This window comes from Ranitomeya variabilis, chromosome 4 (genome assembly GCF_051348905.1).
Source record: "Ranitomeya variabilis isolate aRanVar5 chromosome 4, aRanVar5.hap1, whole genome shotgun sequence".
NCBI lineage: Eukaryota > Metazoa > Chordata > Amphibia > Anura > Dendrobatidae > Ranitomeya > Ranitomeya variabilis.
Genome location: NC_135235.1, coordinates 514,475,583 through 514,495,464, shown reverse-complemented (window position 1 = coordinate 514,495,464; position 19,882 = coordinate 514,475,583). Strand labels below are relative to the sequence as shown.

The window sequence follows — 19,882 nt, the reverse complement described above, 5'->3', positions numbered from 1 at the left end:
TAGTGACTCATTGTAGTCATTCGTTGGGTGGGACTACTTCTCCCATCGAAATGTGATGATGGGAGAGTTGTCCCATCGTCAGGCGACTGACTACAATGGGTTAAAAACACAAACACACATAAAACATACATTACATACAACATATAACATGTAGTACATACTCACCACATACGTCCCCGAAGGCCACCATCCACGATCATCCTTGTACCAAAATAAAAAAATAATAAAAATCTTTTCCGTCGTAATCCATAGTATAGGTTGTCCCACGACGTCCTCCGGTGATACACTGCAGGAGTTAATCGCTCCTGCAGTGTATCGGAGCTGCCCGTTCGTTTCCTGGAGCTAAATGAACTCCGGGAGCTCACTTTACGGCAATTGAACTGCCGTGAAATCTCTCACGCAGCAGTGCCGTAAAGCGAGAGTCCTGGAGTTCATTGAACTCCGGTAAACTCGCGCGCATGCGCAGGCACACTGCGGGAGCTTTAGCTCCTGTCATTGTGTTTGGGAAGCTGTAGAGAGCAGTCACATCTCCTGGTGTGGCTGTTCTCCATGGCAGATCGTCGTGGGACACTCGATATTAATGGACTACGTCGGAAAAGACTACAGATCATCAAGGGATTTGTAAGTATGGTAAAATTTAGAATATTAAAATACTTTTTCCTGTGTCTTTTTTTTTTGTGTTCAGTAATTTGGGGTTAATAATGGATAGGCGTCTTATAGACGCCTCTCCATTATTAACTGGGGTTAACGTCACCTTACAATGTCAAGGTGACGTTAACCCCTTATTACCCCATATCCCACCGCTACACGGGAGTGGGAAGAGAGGAGGCTAAGCGCCAGATTTGGCGCATCTTAGAGATGCGCCATTTCTGGGGCGGCTGCAGGCTGGTAGTTGTAGCCGGGGAGGGGCCAATATCCATGGCCACTCTCTAGGCTATGAATATCAGCCCGCAGCTGTCTGCGTAGCCTTTTCTGGCTATAAAATATAGGGGGACCCTATGTCATTTTTTTTCTGGGGTCCTCCTATTTTAATAGCCAGTAAGGCCACGCAGACAGCTGTGGGCTGATATTCATAGCCTGGGAAGATTAACCCCTTCCCTGGCTACAAATTAGCAGCCTGCAGTCGCTGGCTTTCCCTTTCTGGACATGAAAATTGGGCGGGAGCATACGCCAATTTCTTTTGAGGGGTTAATAATGGATAGGCGTCTTTATAGACGCCTCTCCGTTATTAACTGGGGTTAACGTCACCTTAGGCTACGTTCACATTTGCGTTGTTGGGCGCAGCGTCGGCGACGCATACCGACGCATGTGTCATGCGCCCCTATCTTTAACATGGGGGCGCATGGACATGCGCCGGTATGCGTTGTACTGCGTTTTACGACGCATGCGTCATATAGACGCACAAGACAGGGCGCAGGGGACGCTACTTGTAGTGTTTTCCCTGCGCCGAAATTCCCGATCTGTAGGATCTTATGACAACGCATACGTCGCAAAACGCTGCATTGTGTACATGCGTTGTTGGTAGCGTCGCGTCGCTGCGCCCAACAACGCAAATGTGAACGTAGCCTAAGGCTACGTTCACATTTGCGTTGTTGGGCGTTGCGTCAGCGACGCAACGCACAACGCATGCAAAACGCATGCAAAAACGCATTGTTTTGTGACGCATGCGTCCATTTTTGGCTTGATTTTGGATGCAAAAAAATGCAACATGTAGCGTCCTCTGCGCCCTGACGCTCGCGCCAAAAATGATGCATGCATCAAAAAACGCAAGACAACGCATGTCCATGCGCCCCCATGTTAAATATAGGGTGGCATGACGCATGCGTCGCCGAACCTGCGCCCGACGCAACCCAAATGTGAACATAGCCATACAATGTCAAGGTGACGTTAACCCCTTATCACGTAATTTATTTTTTTTTAAACTTTATCTCTTTATTTAGCTTTAAAAAAAGCTGACAAATCAGCATAAAAAAAGCATAAAAAACCCACAAAAAACGCACAAAAAACGAACACAAAACGCACTAAAAAACTGCACTGCAAAAAACGCACAAAAAACGCATGAAAAACGCACTAAAAACGCATAAAAAACGCAGGAATTGTCAGCTGCGTTTTCTGCCAGAAGATGCAGATTTTGTGCAGAAAATTCTGCACTAAATCTGCATCATGTGCACATACCCTAAGAGTGGCAAATTAAGTTATCAGACCCAATTCACACTGAGGTAAGGAAAGCGATGAGCAAGCAACCGAACACGACTACATCAGCATGTTATACAACCACATTACAATTTATGGATGAATACGTGGGGGACGGAGAACAGAATAGGTCTATATAGGGATAGTCTAGTGATATATACACCAAGACGCCATGTTACCACCATATATTAGCGCCAGACATGGCTTTTTAAAAGCACCTGACTTATAACTCCACAATCCTCATCACTGTCACCGTCCATCTCCCTGCAGTCTGCAATGATGTACAATTATCACAAAATAGCATTGGTGTCTATATTCCCTTCATCCCATGGAAATGACAATTTTGGACAGGAAAGCGCTGTATTGTGAGAGATTGTCGTCTCTGGAGGTCGATGGTTTGGGCTTTGTATCCTGCTCTCAGATCCTGCTCTGCAATGAATAATTAACCACCCTGACTCCTAATGCAGGTCTTGCATTGATGATGAGTATGAAGTACGGCTTGTCCTCTTCCATCTTGTCTGGCGGCAGCACATCCGTCATTACCTGGAAAGCTTAACTTGCTACTATTCAGGAAAAATTATCTAGTTAACAACCTCTTATCCTGACCGTTATTAATCCAGCATCTAGCACTGAGCGATGACGCGGTACCTGCAGCCGGACGGCGTAGATTGTGCGCACGATATGTGCTTATTGCAGGTTTTAATGCGTGTTTTCAATGGAATTTATGTAAAAGGTGACTTGTACTTATCACAAGGACGGAAAGCTGTTGCATCTGGAGTCATATCTAATCTAAAGAAATACATAAGGGGGGTTTATTAATGTAATTACACCATAATCATAAAGTCACACCCTTACAACTCCCACATTTTTATAGCTTTTTATATAATTAAAGAAACACTCCACCAAAAGTTTCATTTTCAGCGCATCCCATGTGATGTACGCAGCAGAATTTCAGCCAAGCTCATGCAGGCTTGCCAACTGACGAGAAATTCCAGGGAAGTCCAAAAAATAGGGCACTTTCTTGCCCTAGCCACAAAAAAAATAAAAGGTGTGTGTGATTTTATTTTTTTTTTAACCTGATGAAACGCATACAGATTATTTTGACTGTAATTATCACCAATTTATGGTTTTCAGAGAATGTAGCTGATGTCTTCATATCAGAACTATGGGTTGTAGACATGGATCACTGATAGTCATAATGATTTATTATGGTTTTCCAATGTGTCTGTAAAAAATATTGTCTGTCAGTGATTTTTTATTAAGTAAGCGGTCCAGAAAAAAATAAAAATTCAAGTTGGCAAACATATTCCTAATTGAAGTATTTACAGCAGAATCTTAGCGCACCCTATGTGATGCAGATACAGCAGTCTGTATATCCCATGTGATGTACATACAGCAGTCTGTATATCCCACGTGATGTACATACAGCAGTCTGTATATCCCACGTGATGTACATACAGCAGTCTGTATATCCCACGTGATGTACATACAGCAGTCTGTATATCCCACGTGATGTACATACAGCAGTCTGTATATCCCACGTGATGTACATACAGCAGTCTGTATATCCCACGTGATGTACATACAGGTCTGTGTTTCCCATGTGATGTATATATAACAGTCTCTGTGTATCCCAACAGCCTGTGCATCCTAGGTGATGTATATACAACAGTCTCTGTGTATCCTATGTCACGTATATACAGCAGTCTCAGTGTATCCCAAATGAATTATATACAACAGTATCAGTGTATAATATGTGATGTATTTAACAGATTCAATGTATCCAATATGATGGATATACAGCATTCTCAGTACATCCTATATGATGCAGGTCCTCAGTCAGTTTCCCCTGCCGTATCACTGCTCTCTTATGTAAAGCAGACATAAGCAGAGAGATTTAATAAACGGTCTAATAGGAAAAGCAACAAATTCCTGATAAGCGTTCATTCTCCCAAAGCAGAATGAAAGCTGCTCTATGATTGGTGTCTATAAGCAACAAAGACAGGAAATGTCTGAAAGAAAAACAAAGTAGACAATTCATTAGGAGTGGTGTTATACATGCCAGCCTTAATGAAGGGGCGTGGTGGTGTAAGAAGATCTGAATTATAGTGATGTAAGACATTCTTCTGTCGATTTTGTTCCATTTTTATTAATTAATTCATGTTCTTGTTTATCTTGTGCTGCGGTGATTCACTTCATTGATCCCAAGAGAAATTGTAGCATCATATCATATCAGTGGCATGTGCCTTGCCAGAAATGCTGCTCCAGTCAGGGACTGGAGTAACATTTGTGGCATAGGTTATACCACTAAAGTGGTGTCTCGTCTGATGAATTGGGGCCCAGTTTCGTCAGTGTAAGATTGACACGAAAACGGCAAAAATCACAAAATTATTTTGCAACTTCGAAATTGATGAATCGGCCCCACGTCTCCACCCACATGTTTAGGTGAAAGAGAGGACGCACAGAGGGACAGAGAGCGCACAGCCGAAAGAAGGGTCCGAGAGCTGCCAGGAGGGATTTGATGGGTGATGTGATCCTGTCCACACATGAAATGAACTGGATGTCAGACTGGAGATCATGTGACCAACCTTCTAATCATGAAGGGAGGACACATATTGATATAAATAAGGTGTGATGAAACATGACACACTCGAATATTGATAGTTAGTCAGCATTCTAAACTCATCTTCATTCTGGAGTCCAGTGGGCGGTTCTACTCGGTGATCGACAACTACCTTGTACCGATGCATGATGCTCGGAAGGCTGGCAATCATTCATGAAGACCACCACCTCCTATTTACAAGCCTGAAGTGACCAGGCCTTTTCCTGTGGCCGATAGTCACCCCCAATGAGTGCTTATGAGAACGTTTTCTACAAATCATTGTTCAGCAGACGGATAAGCAAAATGCCAATCATATCTTTTATCGGAGTCTAAAAACCAATATTGTTGGTAGTGGGCAGGGGGTGCGCTCCTGAGAAAGTACAAACTGTATGGGAATAGAATTGTTAAGCGTTAGTCCCATTTTAAGGCTATGTGCCCACATTCAGGAAAGTGTGCAGAATTTTCCTGAGCAAATCCAGACTACTTTCGCAGGAAATTCGCACGCGTATTTTTCGCGTTTTTCTTGCGTTTTTGAGCTTTTTTTTGCGGATTTTTCACGTTTTGTTCCGGAGCTTCCCAATGCAGTAATATAGCAGCAAATCTGCAAAAAATCCACAAAATGAATGAACATGCTACGTTTTTTTCCGCGATGCGCTTTTATCGCGGAAAAAAAACGCAACGTGTGCACAAAAATTGCGGAATGCATTAAAAATGATAGAATGCTTAATGTAAGTGTTTTTGCAGCGGAAAACCGCCGAAAAAACGCGGAAAAACCCAGAACGTGTGCACATAGCCTTAAAGGGATCAGCAAGCTATCAGCATAGGATAAGTGAAAGTTTGGTAATTGGTTTGGGTTTGACTGCTAGGACCTCCACCAATTCCAAGAACAGGTCTCTGAAATCTGTAGATGGAGCGGTGGCCACACATGGGCACCACTGCTCCTTTCATGCTCTACCACAATGCTGGGCTTTTTTCGGCAGTCCCATCAAAAATAAACGGAGCAGTGGTGTGCATGCCAGGCCACCGGTTCATCCAGATGATGCAGAGCTCCATTCTTAGGATTGTGGGAGGAGGGCGATTAGTCAGAGCCCCTCTTGATCAGCATGTTAACCCTTAAGTCTACCATCAGTCTTGCCCCCATGTACAATCACTTGTAACACAAGAATTAATGCGCCCAATAAAATAAAAAATAAAAAAAAGATACCTCCCCAGACGGTACCACTCTTCCACATGAAGTGCTCCGGCTGTGGACTGGCTGCAGCGCTCACCTGTTGTCCCCAGGGAATCCGCCAGGGGACACAACCCTGAGTACAGAGGAGTTACACTAGTCAGGGGCGTGAGGTGGCTTTTTTTTACTCCCGCCTACTGCAAGTAATAAGGGGGGGGGGGGGGTGCAGTAGTGGACAACCCCTTTAAAATACATTTTATGCCTAAAAGACAGACTCCGCTGATACAGCCAAGCTTACTTTTGGCCCCCGCAGAATACAGTTCCCGAGCAGAGACGCATTACGGACGTCTGAACGCCTCCGAAGAGCAGAATCGTTAATGACATATTAATTAGATTGCTGAGGTAATCGCTGCCATGAAGTAGTTGGGGATTTGTGCCATTTGAAAGTGAAAGCAGCCGACAATCTGAGTGGATTTGGAGGTCTCGGCATCCATCCTAACACAAAGGGTGGGTATGCACAGATCAGGGAAAGAGTGGGCAGCACGACACCCGCCTCATGTCCTAGAGAGAAGGGGCGCCTCTGCACATGGGGAAGAGCCAACATGGTCATTGCCCAAAACCCTGTGAGTTCTAACTACGCAACACCGAATAATTCCATGACAAATCCAGCTCTGCTACATCTGGATATAAGAGGGCAATGTGGTATTTACAACATGGCGATTTAATCATGCGGCATGAGTGGATTAAACTTTACTTGAAAACCAGTCAAAAAAGAAAAAATAAGTTTTAACTTCTTAATGGTTGAGGAACACTGGGGAATGCCAGCATGCCCACCTGGATTTCAGTAGCGTTGTCCTTTACGCTGCTCTTCTCTCACCTGTTATTGATCCTCTACTGTTTTAAGTCATTTCCCCAGGGAGACAAAGTGACCTCCACCACAATTCCGGGCTGTCAGCAGTTGTGTGTCCTCTGCTGTGATCTTTACTAGATGGTGGCCACAACCTGAAATCTCACGCAATAGGGAGATGTGGGGTGTATAACAGATATATAGGGACCGTGTCACACGCAGAATTCACATATGTATTATTCTATAGGAATACAAAGCATTTCACAACGTTATGGGGCAGATGATTAAGGATTGACCCAAGAGCCATATTTCAGCCTTTGGTGTCCTTTTCTCAAGGACTATTGTACCCAGGACTTTGGAAGGAACATTGAGGTCATTTGATGCTAGGATTGGGATCAGATCATTAGAAATGAGGCAGGACAAATCACCTAAAACTATGGTGAATTGGAAGCAAGGTAATTAGATGAATGCGGCATTACAGATGTCATGGTGGTCCTACCTTCATTATTCCAGTAGTCCGCATAGTCCCTGGTCCTCGCTCTCCTGAGTGGTCCCTGCTGCTCCTCCCAGACTGTGGACTGTCCTCAGAGCATCCTCCATTTAGCACCAGCTCCTCTCTTCCACGATCAGGTACATGTAGCCCGCCTGAGGTAAAGGTGCCTCCATCCTGCACCCCTAGAAGTCCCACCACAGCAGCAGCTGCAGCAGCACAGGCTGCAGGGTCCCGTCCATCTGCCATAGTGAGAAGACTCAATGCCTCAGCCTGGCATGCTGGTCCTGAGGAAATGAATAGCTAGATGTGTAAACACACCGACACTGCCCACATGAGGAAAGGGATGGGGATCTTCACCCTCTCTGCATCCTAATCCTGAGAGCGGCGCAGGTACCTGAGAGGTTCACTGGCAGCTGGAGCCATGCCATGCATTACTGTCACTAGGGAAGATCCGAGTGACAATGAAAGGGAACTAGTGCTGAGACAACACAGAACAGAGGATCTCCTGTGGTTTAGTGGGGGTCTACACAGCAAGAATAGGGAAGTGGTGGGTTTCTATCCTGTGGAATCACTGTAAACATGGGGATCTGTGCTGCAGGTGCTACAGGGCAAGTGGGTTAGTGGGGATCTGTGCTGCAGTCAGATTATTAGCGATCTGCAGGGTCAGTCAGCTTGGCAGTTGACAGGATCTGTGCTGCAGGGTCAGTGGGGTAGTGGGGATCTGTGCTGCAGGGTCAGTGGGGTAGTGGGGATCTGTGCTGCAGGGTCATTGAATTAATAGGGATCTGTGCTGCAGGGTCATTGAATTAATAGGGATCTGTGCTGCAGGGTCATTGAATTAATAGGGATCTTTGCTACAGTCAGGATTGTTAGAGGGGCAACAAGAGTAAGTCTGGAAAGTCAGATGTCAGCATTGTAAGGTCAGTCAGGCTGGGAGTCTCTGCTGCAGGGTTAGGAAGGTTGGTGGAGATCTGAGCTGCAGGGTCAGGCAGGCAGGTGTGGAGTGTCTACTGCAGGGTTAGTCACACTCATGGGGGTTTGCTGTGCATGATCAGTCAGGCTAGTGGGGAGTATGGGATGCAGGGTCAGTCATGTTTGTGTGGGTCTGTGCTGCAGGTCAGTCAGGATGGAGGGGGATCTGTGCTGTAGTGTCCGTCAGGTTAGTGGGGAGATCTGTGCTGCAGGGTCAGTCTGGCTGGTGGGAAGGGGATGTGCTGCAGGGTCAGTCGGACTGGTGAGGGGTCTGTGCTCTAGAGTCAGTCAGGCTTTTGGGGGGGATGAGGTGGAGGGTCAGTCAGGCTGGTGGGGGTCTGTGCTAGAGGGTCATTCAGGCTGGTGGCAGCATGTGGTGCTGGGTCAGTCTGACTGGTGGGGGGTCTGTGCTGCAGGGTCAGTCAGGCTGGTGGGGGGATGTGGTGCTGGGTCAGGCTGGTGGGGGGATGAGGTGAAGGGTCAGTCAGGCTGGTGGGGGGATGTGGTGCTGGGTCAGTCAGGCTGGTGGGGGGATGTGGTGCTGGGTCAGTCAGGCTGGTGGGGGTCTGTGCTGTAGGGTCAGTCAGGTTGGTGGGGGTCTGTGCAGTAGGGTCAGTCAGGCTGGTGGGGGTCTGTGCAGTAGGGTCAGTCAGGCTGGTGGGGGGTGCTGTAGGGTCAGTCAGGCTGGTGGGGGGTCTGTGCAGTAGAGTCAGTCAGGCTGGTGGAGGGTGCTGCAGGGTCAGTCGGGCTGGTGAGGATCTGTGCTATAGAGTCACTCAGGCTGGTAGGGTTCTGTGCTGTAGGGTCACAGGTTGGTGGGGGGTGCTGTAGGGTCAGTCAGGCTGGTGGGGGGTCTGTGCAGTAGGGTCAGTCAGGCTGGTGGAGGTCTGTGCTGTAGGGTCACTCAGGCTGGTAGGGGGGTGCAGGGTAACTCAGGTTGGTGGGGGTCTATGATGTAGGGTCAGTCAGACTGGTGGGGGGGTCTGTGCTGCAGGGTCAGTCAAGCTGGTGGGAGTATGTGCTGTAGGGTCAGTCAGGCTGGGGGGTGGGTCTGTGCTGTAGGGTCAGTCAGTCAGGTTGGGGGGTGGGTCTGTGCTGTAGGGTCAGTCAGGTTGGGGGGTGGGTCTGTGCTGTAGGGTCAGTCAGGCTGGGGGGGGGGTCTGTGCTGTAGGGTCAGTCAGGCTGGGGGGGTGGGTCTGTGCTGTAGGGTCAGTCAGGCTGGGAGGTGGGTCTGTGCTGTAGGGTCAGTCAGTCAGGCTGGGAGGTGGGTCTGTGCTGTAGGGTCAGTCAGGCTGGGGGGTGGGTCTGTGCTGTAGGGTCAGTCAGGTTGGGGGGGTGGGTCTGTGCTGTAGGGTCAGTCAGGCTGGGAGGTGGGTCTGTGCTGTAGGGTCAGTCAGGCTGGGGGGGTCGGTCTGTGCTGTAGAGTCAGTCAGGCTGGGAGGTGGGTCTGTGCTGTAGGGTCAGTCAGGCTGGGGGGTGGGTCTGTGCTGTAGGGTCAGTCAGGTTGGGGGGGTGGGTCTGTGCTGTAGGGTCAGTCAGGCTGGGAGGTGGGTCTGTGCTGTAGGGTCAGTCAGGCTGGGGGGGTCGGTCTGTGCTGTAGAGTCAGTCAGGCTGGGAGGTGGGTCTGTGCTGTAGGGTCAGTCAGGCTGGGGGGTGGGTCTGTGCTGTAGGGTCAGTCAGGCTGGGGGGGTGGGTCTGTGCTGTAGGGTCAGTCAGGCTGGGAGGTGGGTCTGTGCTGTAGGGTCAGTCAGGCTGGGGGGGTGGGTCTGTGCTGTAGAGTCAGTCAGGCTGGGAGGTGGGTCTGTGCTGTAGGGTCAGTCAGGCTGGGGGGTGGGTCTGTGCTGTAGGGTCAGTCAGGCTGGGGGTCGGGTCTGTGCTGTAGGGTCAGTCAGGCTGGGTCTGTGCTGTAGGGTCAGTCAGGCTGGGGGGGGTGTGTACTGTAGGGTCAGTCAGGCTGGTGGGGTCTGTGCTGTAGGGTCACTCAGGCTGGTGGGGGTCTGTGCTGTAGGGTCACTCAGGCTGGTGGAGGTCTGCTGCAGGGTCACTCAGGCTGGTGGGGGTCTGTGCTGTAGGGTCAGTCAGGCTGGTGGGGGGTCTGTGCTGTAGGGTCAGTCAGGCTGGTGGGGGGTCTGTGCTGTAGGGTCAGTCAGGCTGGTGGGGGGTCTGTGCTGTAGTGATGAATTAGCGGGATCTCTTAGATCCGGAGATCTGCCTTGTGGGAGCTCCTGGGGCAGAGGAGATCTGTGCTGCAGTCGGGATCTGGCTATAGTGGCGATGAGTTAGCGGGATCTGTGGTGCAGAATAACTGATGATGATCTCTGCGGGGAGGTCCCTGGATCAGTGGAGATCATCGCTGCAATGTCTCTGGATTCCCAGGGATCCGCTGTGCGGGAGATCCGGGCTGTCATCTGCGGGACACACGGGCACTTCTACACGGCGAGGGTCTGTGCTGTCATCGCTCCACCCGGCGTGTCCTCGGCAGGATGGCCCGGGGCGCTCGCTATGCAGCCGGCTCAGCGTCTCCCCATCCTCCGTGTGTGTGTGTGGAGCCGCCCCCTCCCCCGTCCTCAGCGCTGGGACTTCCTCACTCACATGTGCTGCACCAGGGGTCCGCACCAGTAACCCCTGCACTGCCGCAGCCTTCCAGAGGCACCGCCGCCAGTAACCCTTCCACCTCCACAGCCCTGTCACGGTATGCCTGGTATCTGGGCAATTACCTGAGTAAGCACCGCCATATACCGCACACTGAGAGCAGGACAGACATGGAGCTGTGCAGACCTGACATACATGATGAAAATGTCACCTTTTTCCCAAAGTTGTTGTCCCTTTATTGGCCACATTCTTTAGTGCTCAGTCGGATGATGGGCTTGAGCGTCTTCCTAGTGTCTCTCCACATTCAGTGGTGTAACTTGAAGCTAATGGGCCCCAATTATTGCAAGTCTTTAATAGTAATGGTCCCTTCATATGGACTAAAGGGACCTTTCGGCCCCCCTAGGCTCCAGGGCCCCGGAGCTATTGCGGCCCCTGCACCTCCTGTAGTTACGCCTCTGAGTGGCAGTCCTTGGCTTCCATGTTCGTTAATAATTCTAGTGTGTCATCCATATCCAGCACCAGAGGACATGTGACGGCGCCTCTTTCCGTTAGACCGGGCCTCTTTCCGTTAGACCGGGCCTCTTTCCGTTAGACCGGGCCTCTTTCCGTTAGACCGGGCCTCTTTCCGTTAGACCGGGCCTCTTTCCGTTAGACCGGGCCTCTTTCCGTTAGACCGGGCATTGCCGGGAGTTTTATCCACAGTTGCATTGACATCTAATCTATTTACAGTCATTTCCCCATTTGTCCGCTGCTGCGACTATCATCACGCCTGCGCAATAGTCGCGATCCTACCGTTACATGTGTATCTACCCTACAGCCAGAAGGAAAATCCGCACCGTGTTACGGTTGTGGCATCAGGGATGCAGTTTTCTACTGCAGATTTCACTCTTTCTAATGCAAAAAGGGGAATATCTGTGGTAAATCGGCAGCAATTCCACAGCAGTAACCGCACGGACTGCAGAAAATCCACAATATCCTGTGCGACCAAACCCTGTAGGTCCACGCACATGAAATATCAGCAAGCACGGTCCCTCCACAAAGGACGGAAAACTGCTTCATAGGGATTATGCCTCTGTAAAATGGTATACATTGTAACATGGCACCAATTTTTGGAGCCTCCATACATATAATTAGAGGCTTTGAATGGGCCAAAAGATTTTTATGGGTGCAAAATAACCATTGAATAGCTATTAAGTGGCCATGTCTGGTGCCGGACATCTAGATGAGATACTTACTATGAGATTTTGAACATAGGCTTACCATATATTTGTAAATGCCTCTATAACAAGATAAGTTACCCCCTACCCAGACCACCACCACTTTGACAAAGTGGCTTTCCCAGGCAACTTTCCCAGCACCAATGGGTTAGCTCTTGGGGAGAGCATCATCCCACTTCTAGAGACTATACCTTCTTTCTATTACAACATACACTCTTTACAGGAATAACCCACATGCTTGTTAATGGAACCTTTATACCCAACATATCTCTGTATCCATTCTGTCCACCCCGTGGTCGGACCACTCTCTCATCATATCTGTTCCTCATCACATCTTAACCCTTAGGGTATGTGTCCACGTTCAGGATTGCATCAGGATTTGGTCAGGATTTTCCATCAGTATTTGTAAGCCAAAACCAGGAGTGGAACAATTAGAGGAAAAGTATAATAGAAAGACAAGAAAAGAAAGAGACAGAAGTTCAGAAGGGATCAGCTGGATTTTGGTAATGAGCGGGCCTTCAGGTGGACCCACAGGGGAAATAAAAGACCCAGTCCCTCTGTGGGCGGAGGGGGTGCTAATAACGCTACGACCTATGAAGCACTCTCTAGTGACGATTTTTTATCAACGGAACCGAGCGACACCGAAGGCGCCATAGGAGGGGTCGGAGGAGGAGACAACGTCCCAAAGAAGCGTATGCTGAATTACAAAGCGTGGTCTCCACGTTACAAACGGGAGACACGGCAGAACAGGAGACGGTAATATCGGAGACGATACCGTCCCGTGCTCCTCATGTGGGTAAGTTGCAAATAATAAACCTGTCTAAGTATGCCCTCTCTGACCGTGAGGTTTCAGTGTTAGAGAAAGGATTATCCTTTTGCCCGACCAGTGGGCTGGATAAATTTACACTGATTAAAGACGTTTATTTATTTTGCAGGCAACTCACTTTTAAAATTCTGTATCATCGACCTTCTGCCATTGATGACCTCCCCCCCTCGGACAGGGCGACACTGAGAGATCTGTTGGATCTGCTCGATGAAGGTGAGGATGGTCGTCCAAGACGTAAATTCACTGGGAGACTTCCGTCACAGGCTACTCCTCCTTTTTCACTCTGCCCTGCGGTACAAAATTTTTTTGACGCTGTCTGCAGGGAGGTTTATCAACTTAAATTAGACCCTAATAGAGGTAAAAACTTGGGGAAGGAGGAACAGTCCATTATAACTAGGCTTGGGTCTAACAGGGATTTTGTAATTCGAGAGGCGGATAAAGGGGGTAACCTGGTTATTTGGCCTGTGGACCTCTATACACAGGAGGCGAATCGTCAACTACATAATACTGACTGTTACCAGGTTCTCCCTTCTGACCCCACAGACGTTTTCCAGAGAAAACTGAAACTTCTGCTGGACACTGCATTCGCACATAATATCATCACCAAACGTGAGAGGGAATTTCTGTTTAATCTACATCCAAAGACCCCTACTTTTTATATGCTCCCGAAAGTGCATAAGTCACTGGATATCCCGCCAGGTAGGCCAATTGTGTCAGGGATAGGGGGGCTATTGGAGCGGCCATGTATATATGTGGATTTTTTCCTTCAGCCGCTCGTGTTAACCCTAAAATCCTATGTGAGAGATTCTACCTTTCTTATCTCACAGCTCCAAGATTTTGAAGTTCCCCCGGACACTTGGCTTGTGACTCTGGATGTAGAGTCACTCTACACATGCATAAGTCACGAATTGGGTACTCAGGCTGTAGCCTATTTCTTGGACCAGAACACCACCGGAGACAGAGGACACGATTCTTTTTTGTTGGACCTACTACTGTTCATACTGGATAAGAACTTCTTTATCTTCGATCGTGTCTTTTACAGGCAGGTGAGGGGCACGGCTATGGGGGCTAGGTGTGCCCCTGCGTATGCCAACCTGTTTTTGGGGTGGTGGGAGGTCACCAGGGTGTACTGTCTAGAGGGCTACTTGAAACATGTAATCAAATGGCAACGCTACATTGATGATGTTGTATTTCTCTGGACAGGCACCCTGGAGGAATGTCAAGGGTTTGTTAAGGCACTAAATGACAATCCATGGAACATCAGATTGACCTCGCAATTCTCACAATCAAAGATTGAATTTTTGGATCTGGAACTGTGTATAAGCGGCAACCGGATTACAACTACGCTCTACAGGAAACCCACGGCGTCTAACAGCCTGCTACATTTCACCAGCTTCCATCCTTACCATCTAAAGAGAGGAATCCCCAAAGGCCAATTTTATAGAGTGAGAAGGAACTGCTCCCGACAGGGGGACTTTCTGGAGCATTCTCGGGATCTTACCTCGCGATTTCGTGAGAGAGGATACCCACACAAGGTAATATCACGTGCCTTTGGGGCAGCTAGAGATAGCAGTAGGATGGGCCTGTTACAGTCTAGGTTCAAAGCCACTGAAAAGCCTCTCGGCATCATCACTACTTACAACAACCAGTGGCAAGATGTGAGACAGATCTTATCTAAATATTGGGGCATTTTATTAAGCGAATCCAGGCTTAATCCCCACATTGCCACCCAGCCGAGTTTGATAGCTAGAAGGGCTAGGAATCTCAGAGACCGCTTGAGTCATAGTCACTTCCAGCGCCCTACTAGAAAACTCAACAGGGGATCTAGACTCATTGGCACATTCCCATGTGGGACCTGTAATATTTGTCCATTTGTTCTTGGTGATGCATCTATTCTGTCCTCTTTATCTTTACAGATTCCTACCAAGTCTTATTTCAATTGCAAATCACGCAATTTGATATATGCCTTAATTTGCCCTTGTTTGAAAATCTACGTGGGCCAAACAACCCAGGAATTAAGAAAACGCATCCAGCAACACTTTTCAAATATTACAACTGCTAACAAAGACAAGACGAAGGGAAAGAATATTTCCTCGGTGGCCTCACATTACCTGGCCGAACACAACTCCAAGTGGAGGGGCACCAGGATATTGGGACTTGAGGAAGTCCAGTCCAATATTAGGGGTGGGGACATATCTTCGGAGCTTCTGAGAAGAGAGTCCAGATGGATTTATAATCTGAACTGTCTTACCCCGTCTGGCCTGAACGAGGATCTTCTTTTTACTGGCTTTTATAAATAGACTACTCCATCCTCTAGTTGTTATCTACTGGCCATTGTGATTTTTGTCCGGCAGCACTGTCTCTTTCGGAACATATCTTTACCCAGTTTATGTAACATTTGGACCTTTGGTTATATTTGATATAATAATGTACTTTATGTAATATTCTAATTCTGGGTATATAAAATAATGTTTTCACCTACATGGACAACATATCCTTTTAATGGTAGCAGGGTCATACTATCATCGTCCCATATAGGGGTTTCTGTACCTAGGTATAGCTTGTATCTTCTAGAGGCCAACATTGGCCCTTTCGCTTGTATTGTAGCGACACTCTGGGTAACGTGGGTTTAATAATTCATTGTACCGTTCACGCTGTCTAGGCTCATTCGCCTAGTTGGGCACCGTCTTGTTGTGTGCCTTTCTAGGTGAGGGGCCAATAACTCAAAAAACCATGTTTTGCTACTGATGACTTTCTGGGGCACTGTACACGTGCCCATGGTTTATACCTTATTCAGTTGCCAGAACAACTCTGTACAGATCGCTTGCATACTTAGAAATTTGGGGCCAAGCCCCTCAAATTACAACAGAAGGGAGACAGGATTGCCTACCCTGTCTGTACGCATGCGCCGTATAAGTAGCATCATATATCCTTGGTAACTCTGTCCGAGAAGGACGGTGCCCATTACATGCCTCAGCGTGCGCTCTTGTGTGTAGCGTTATGTATCCTGGGCAACCCTGCTTTATTATATTGACGCCCACAAACATGTCGGAGCAGGCGCTGTGATTTGCAGTGTTCTGTAACAATTTGAAGTATCATGCTCTACTACCAATGGTGGATTGGGGCACCTTATACGTGCTTCTGATGTTTACCTCTTTTAGTTGCCAAGGTATCGATATCTCTATATATTTCGCTTACATACTTGGGGTTTCGGGGAAGTTCCTTAAATCATAGTAGCAGGGAGACAGGATTGTCTACCTTGTTTGTACGCGTGCGCCGGATAAGTAGCGTCATGTATCCTTGACAACTTTGCTCGAGAATGCTGACGCCCACAATGTACCGTAGCGTGCGCTTTTGTTTGCAGCGCTGTGTATCCTTGGCAACCCTGCCTAATTGTATTGACGCCTACAAGCACTTCAGAGCAGGCGCTCTGATTTGTAGCGTCCTGTATCCTTGGCAACTCTGCCTGACTATGCCGACGCCCATGACACGCCGGAGCATGCGCTCCTGCATAATGGCTGCCGCCTGAAGCTCCATGCGGCGGAATGTTTCAGCGACACAGCTGATTCAGGTAAAAATGCTTATGCTCCTTATATTTAAACAGCAAATTGTGTACATACACATTACCCCTGACGAAGCCACCAGCAGGTGGCGACACGCGTTGGGTAGCTGTGTAGCCCACACTTAGAGCCAGTCCAGCTGCAGGATGTTACTGCGTATTAGGGGTTGCTGGGCTATTTGGTAATTATACATCATTGTACCATTGTTTGGTCATGCTATCTGCTGACCGCGGGGCTCTATATCATTTTGTATAGTCATGTTTAAACTGCTCAATTTACCATTGACCTGAGTAGCCCTGTGTGGCCTCTGTATTATATATATTGTTATTCTTTGTCCGAGCCAGGTTATTATCTGCCTGTATTGGTGGCTAGGTTATATTGATGTGTGAGGTGGGGTGTCTATATTAGGCACTTTATTTGCACTATATTTGGCTATTTTTTGGCATAAGGATATGTTGTCTATGCAGTTAATGCTAAATTAAAATGATCACTATATTGTTCTATTGATTAAAAGTGGGCTACTAACCATATTGTGGGTTTGTGTTGCATGGCATTGCCTTTTTAACTGTTTTTAAAACTGTATGTGGTTTGCTGTATACATTGTTATCTGAATAAAATTGTGTCTTTATTATTATAGCCATAGTCTAGTGTGGTGATCCTTCATTGTATAGACCTAGTCTGTTTCTCTTTGTTTGCTATAATAGAAAGACGTCACCACTTCTGCATTTATCACCCACTCCTGGATTTGGCTTACAAATACTGACGTAAAATCCTGACCAAATCCTGATGCAATCCTGAACGTGGACACATACCCTAAAACTTTCTACCGAATCTTCAACAACTCTGTGCTTTCCTATCCGGAATTGTTCTAGCTCCTAGATGCCCGATTAAAAAAATATTTTTCCTCTAACCAGCCAATTGCTGTTTCCATCTTGGAAGCACATAAAGCAGTTCTGATATGCTGCTGCATTCGGGAAGCTGCACAAAAAAAAGAATGGTTGGTCCAACAGAAAAAAAATAAGAAAAAGTAAGCTAATTTGAGGCCAGTTGAAATGTTCCACCTCTTCTTCAGCATCCTGCCATCTACCACATGCATGGATAACCCTAGCCTTATATTAGTTTGAAAAAGCAGCATGCTCTACTGATCACCACAGCACTTCTATACACTTAATAGAGAAAATTATCTAGCTCATCACCAGAAATGTTTCCCTCTACCTCGTCCACCTGTTCAATTGCACAGCTGTAGTGGGGTCAGCTAATCTGCAAATATTGTCCTGGAATTCAGAGACCATTTAGCCACGCTATACTCAAAATCAACCCCTCCGAACCAGGCTACAATAGAAGCCCACTGACACATTTTTGTCCCCTTGCCTTCCTTAGACTAATCTTTGTTCAATTATTTAGGCAAATCCAAATTGTCAAAAGTGGTGGACACAGTCACACTACAACTTAAGGTGAACATGTAACATGGTGTGGGACGGTAGCCATGGGCTAGGTACTCATGTTCCACGCCCTGGCATGCTACATGAAGATGGGGGTCCTGGCTGGGTGTGAGGACTTCATCTATGGGGGCTCTTGCGGGGTGCATGCTACCAATGACTTTGGTTGGCCAGGACCAGATATTGTAGAGTTCAATGAGGGAGATCACCCGTGAACAATAAACAGTCTTTTCCTGAACAGCAATTTGCTGGGAACAATAGATAGCTGGTGCATAACTTAACAAATGTGCATTTAAAACGTGGAGAATCTACACACGTCCTATCTGTCACGATTCTGTTGTCGGTTGTCTCAGGATCAGGGGTTCCTTCCCTGTCCCTATCACTGGGGCGCTCTAGCTCACCCTCTTCCCTGGATGGCATCTAATGGTGAAGATGCCGGGGCCTGTAAGTTGCCATAGCTCCTGAATCCGCCCTCAGTATGTACCCTTCCCCCACTCAGGGGAGAGGGGAGTAGTAGTGTACCATAATATACCAACCAGACTAACAAGGTACTATAAACAGGGATAAAGTAAAATACCAATCATACAAATATACACACACAAACAACAGAGGCAAACCCCGGGGAGTGAAGGATGGGGTAAAACCAAAGTAGGAGAAGAAGGATGATTAGCACACAACCAAAACCTAGCAACAGTTTCAGATAAATACATCGCCTTCTCAAACAAAAATAAACCACCATCTCCTAACCATGCAGCATGAAGCAACTCTGACAATGGGTGCTTGCCAGGGCCCAGACTATATAAGAGATGGGAGTGGCCAACAGTGCACAGCTGAGAGCCTTAATCCAGGAAAGCTTACAAGAGCTCGCAACTGAGCAGATTAACCCTTTCACCACTAAAAGAAACCTGCACTGTTTAATATGAAGGTGAAGTGCTTCTAAACAGTGCAACAGTAGGAAAAATCAGGTGCTGCGGTCTTCTGGCTCCTCTCTGTTGCAATAAACCTGTGATAGTATCTCTACCTATCCAAGCTTGCATGTTTCTGCCCCCCCCCCCCCCAAATTCCTCTACTTTCATCACAACCCAGAACAGTACTACAGTCCAGTATGTGACAGTCCTGTTCTCCACCTGGGGTTCCGTGTCCTCTTTTCCCTTTAGAGGAGATAGTTTGCCATTATGGCCGTTATTTAACTGCTTGCTGACGCCTTGGAACTACCCCCAGGGCACTCTCTTCATCTCATGTTGTTCCATCCTGGCTCTTTACCTCACTGTCTGGCAAACTCGGGACTGTACTACTAGGCGTCCTGTCTGAGAACCCATCTCTGGTGCACCACTCTTTCTTTCTGTCACTTTTCATTTCTCTACTCCGGAATTCTCTATCCACTGCTTCAGTCTCCACTCAGGTCAGGGACTCCCCACGTCACGTGGCTTCACTAATAACGCATGCCACAATACACATTACAGCAATACGCGCATCTTCAAGGGGGAACGTGGGCAGTATGTCAATCTTACAAACAAGTGACCAGGTCCATATGGGTTCTCAGTCATTTACTACAAAAAATATACTTCTATACTTAGTTCCTATCTTGTGAACTACTTAAATGCCCTGCATGATTGCAGCCAATCTGACCCCACAGCCTTGTCAGAACACCATTTCCATGATCCCTAAACCGATCATGGACCACCTAAGTGTGTGTAATTATAACTCTATTTACATAATTAAAATTTATTTCAAGATATTGGTAAAATCGTAGCACTTCGCCTCAGTCCTGAGTTGGGAGCCTTGATGCATAAGGACTAGGTTGGATTTGTCCCACTTAGGCTGGTTTCACATTTGCAGTTGTGTCCGCAGCGTTTCTGACGCATACAGTCATGGCCAAAAGTATTCACACCCCTGCAATTCTGTCAGATAATACTCAGTTTCTTCCTAAAAATGATTGCAAACACAAATTCTTTGTTACTATTATCTTCATT

The 19,882-nt window shown here is 47.4% G+C and overlaps 1 protein-coding gene across 1 annotated transcript in view; it reads right to left on the bottom strand.

Annotated features, from left to right (window-relative positions):
* The window catches only part of LOC143765453 (inactive phospholipase C-like protein 2), a 129,785-nt gene extending 121,093 nt beyond the window's left edge, over positions 1-8,692 (bottom strand). The window contains exon 1 of the mRNA XM_077252131.1: positions 7,310-8,692. Coding sequence (XP_077108246.1) covers positions 7,310-7,549 — 240 coding nt within the window. The 5' untranslated portion in view covers positions 7,550-8,692. The remainder of the gene's footprint in view (positions 1-7,309) is intronic.
* Positions 8,693-19,882: the final 11,190 nt, after the last annotated feature.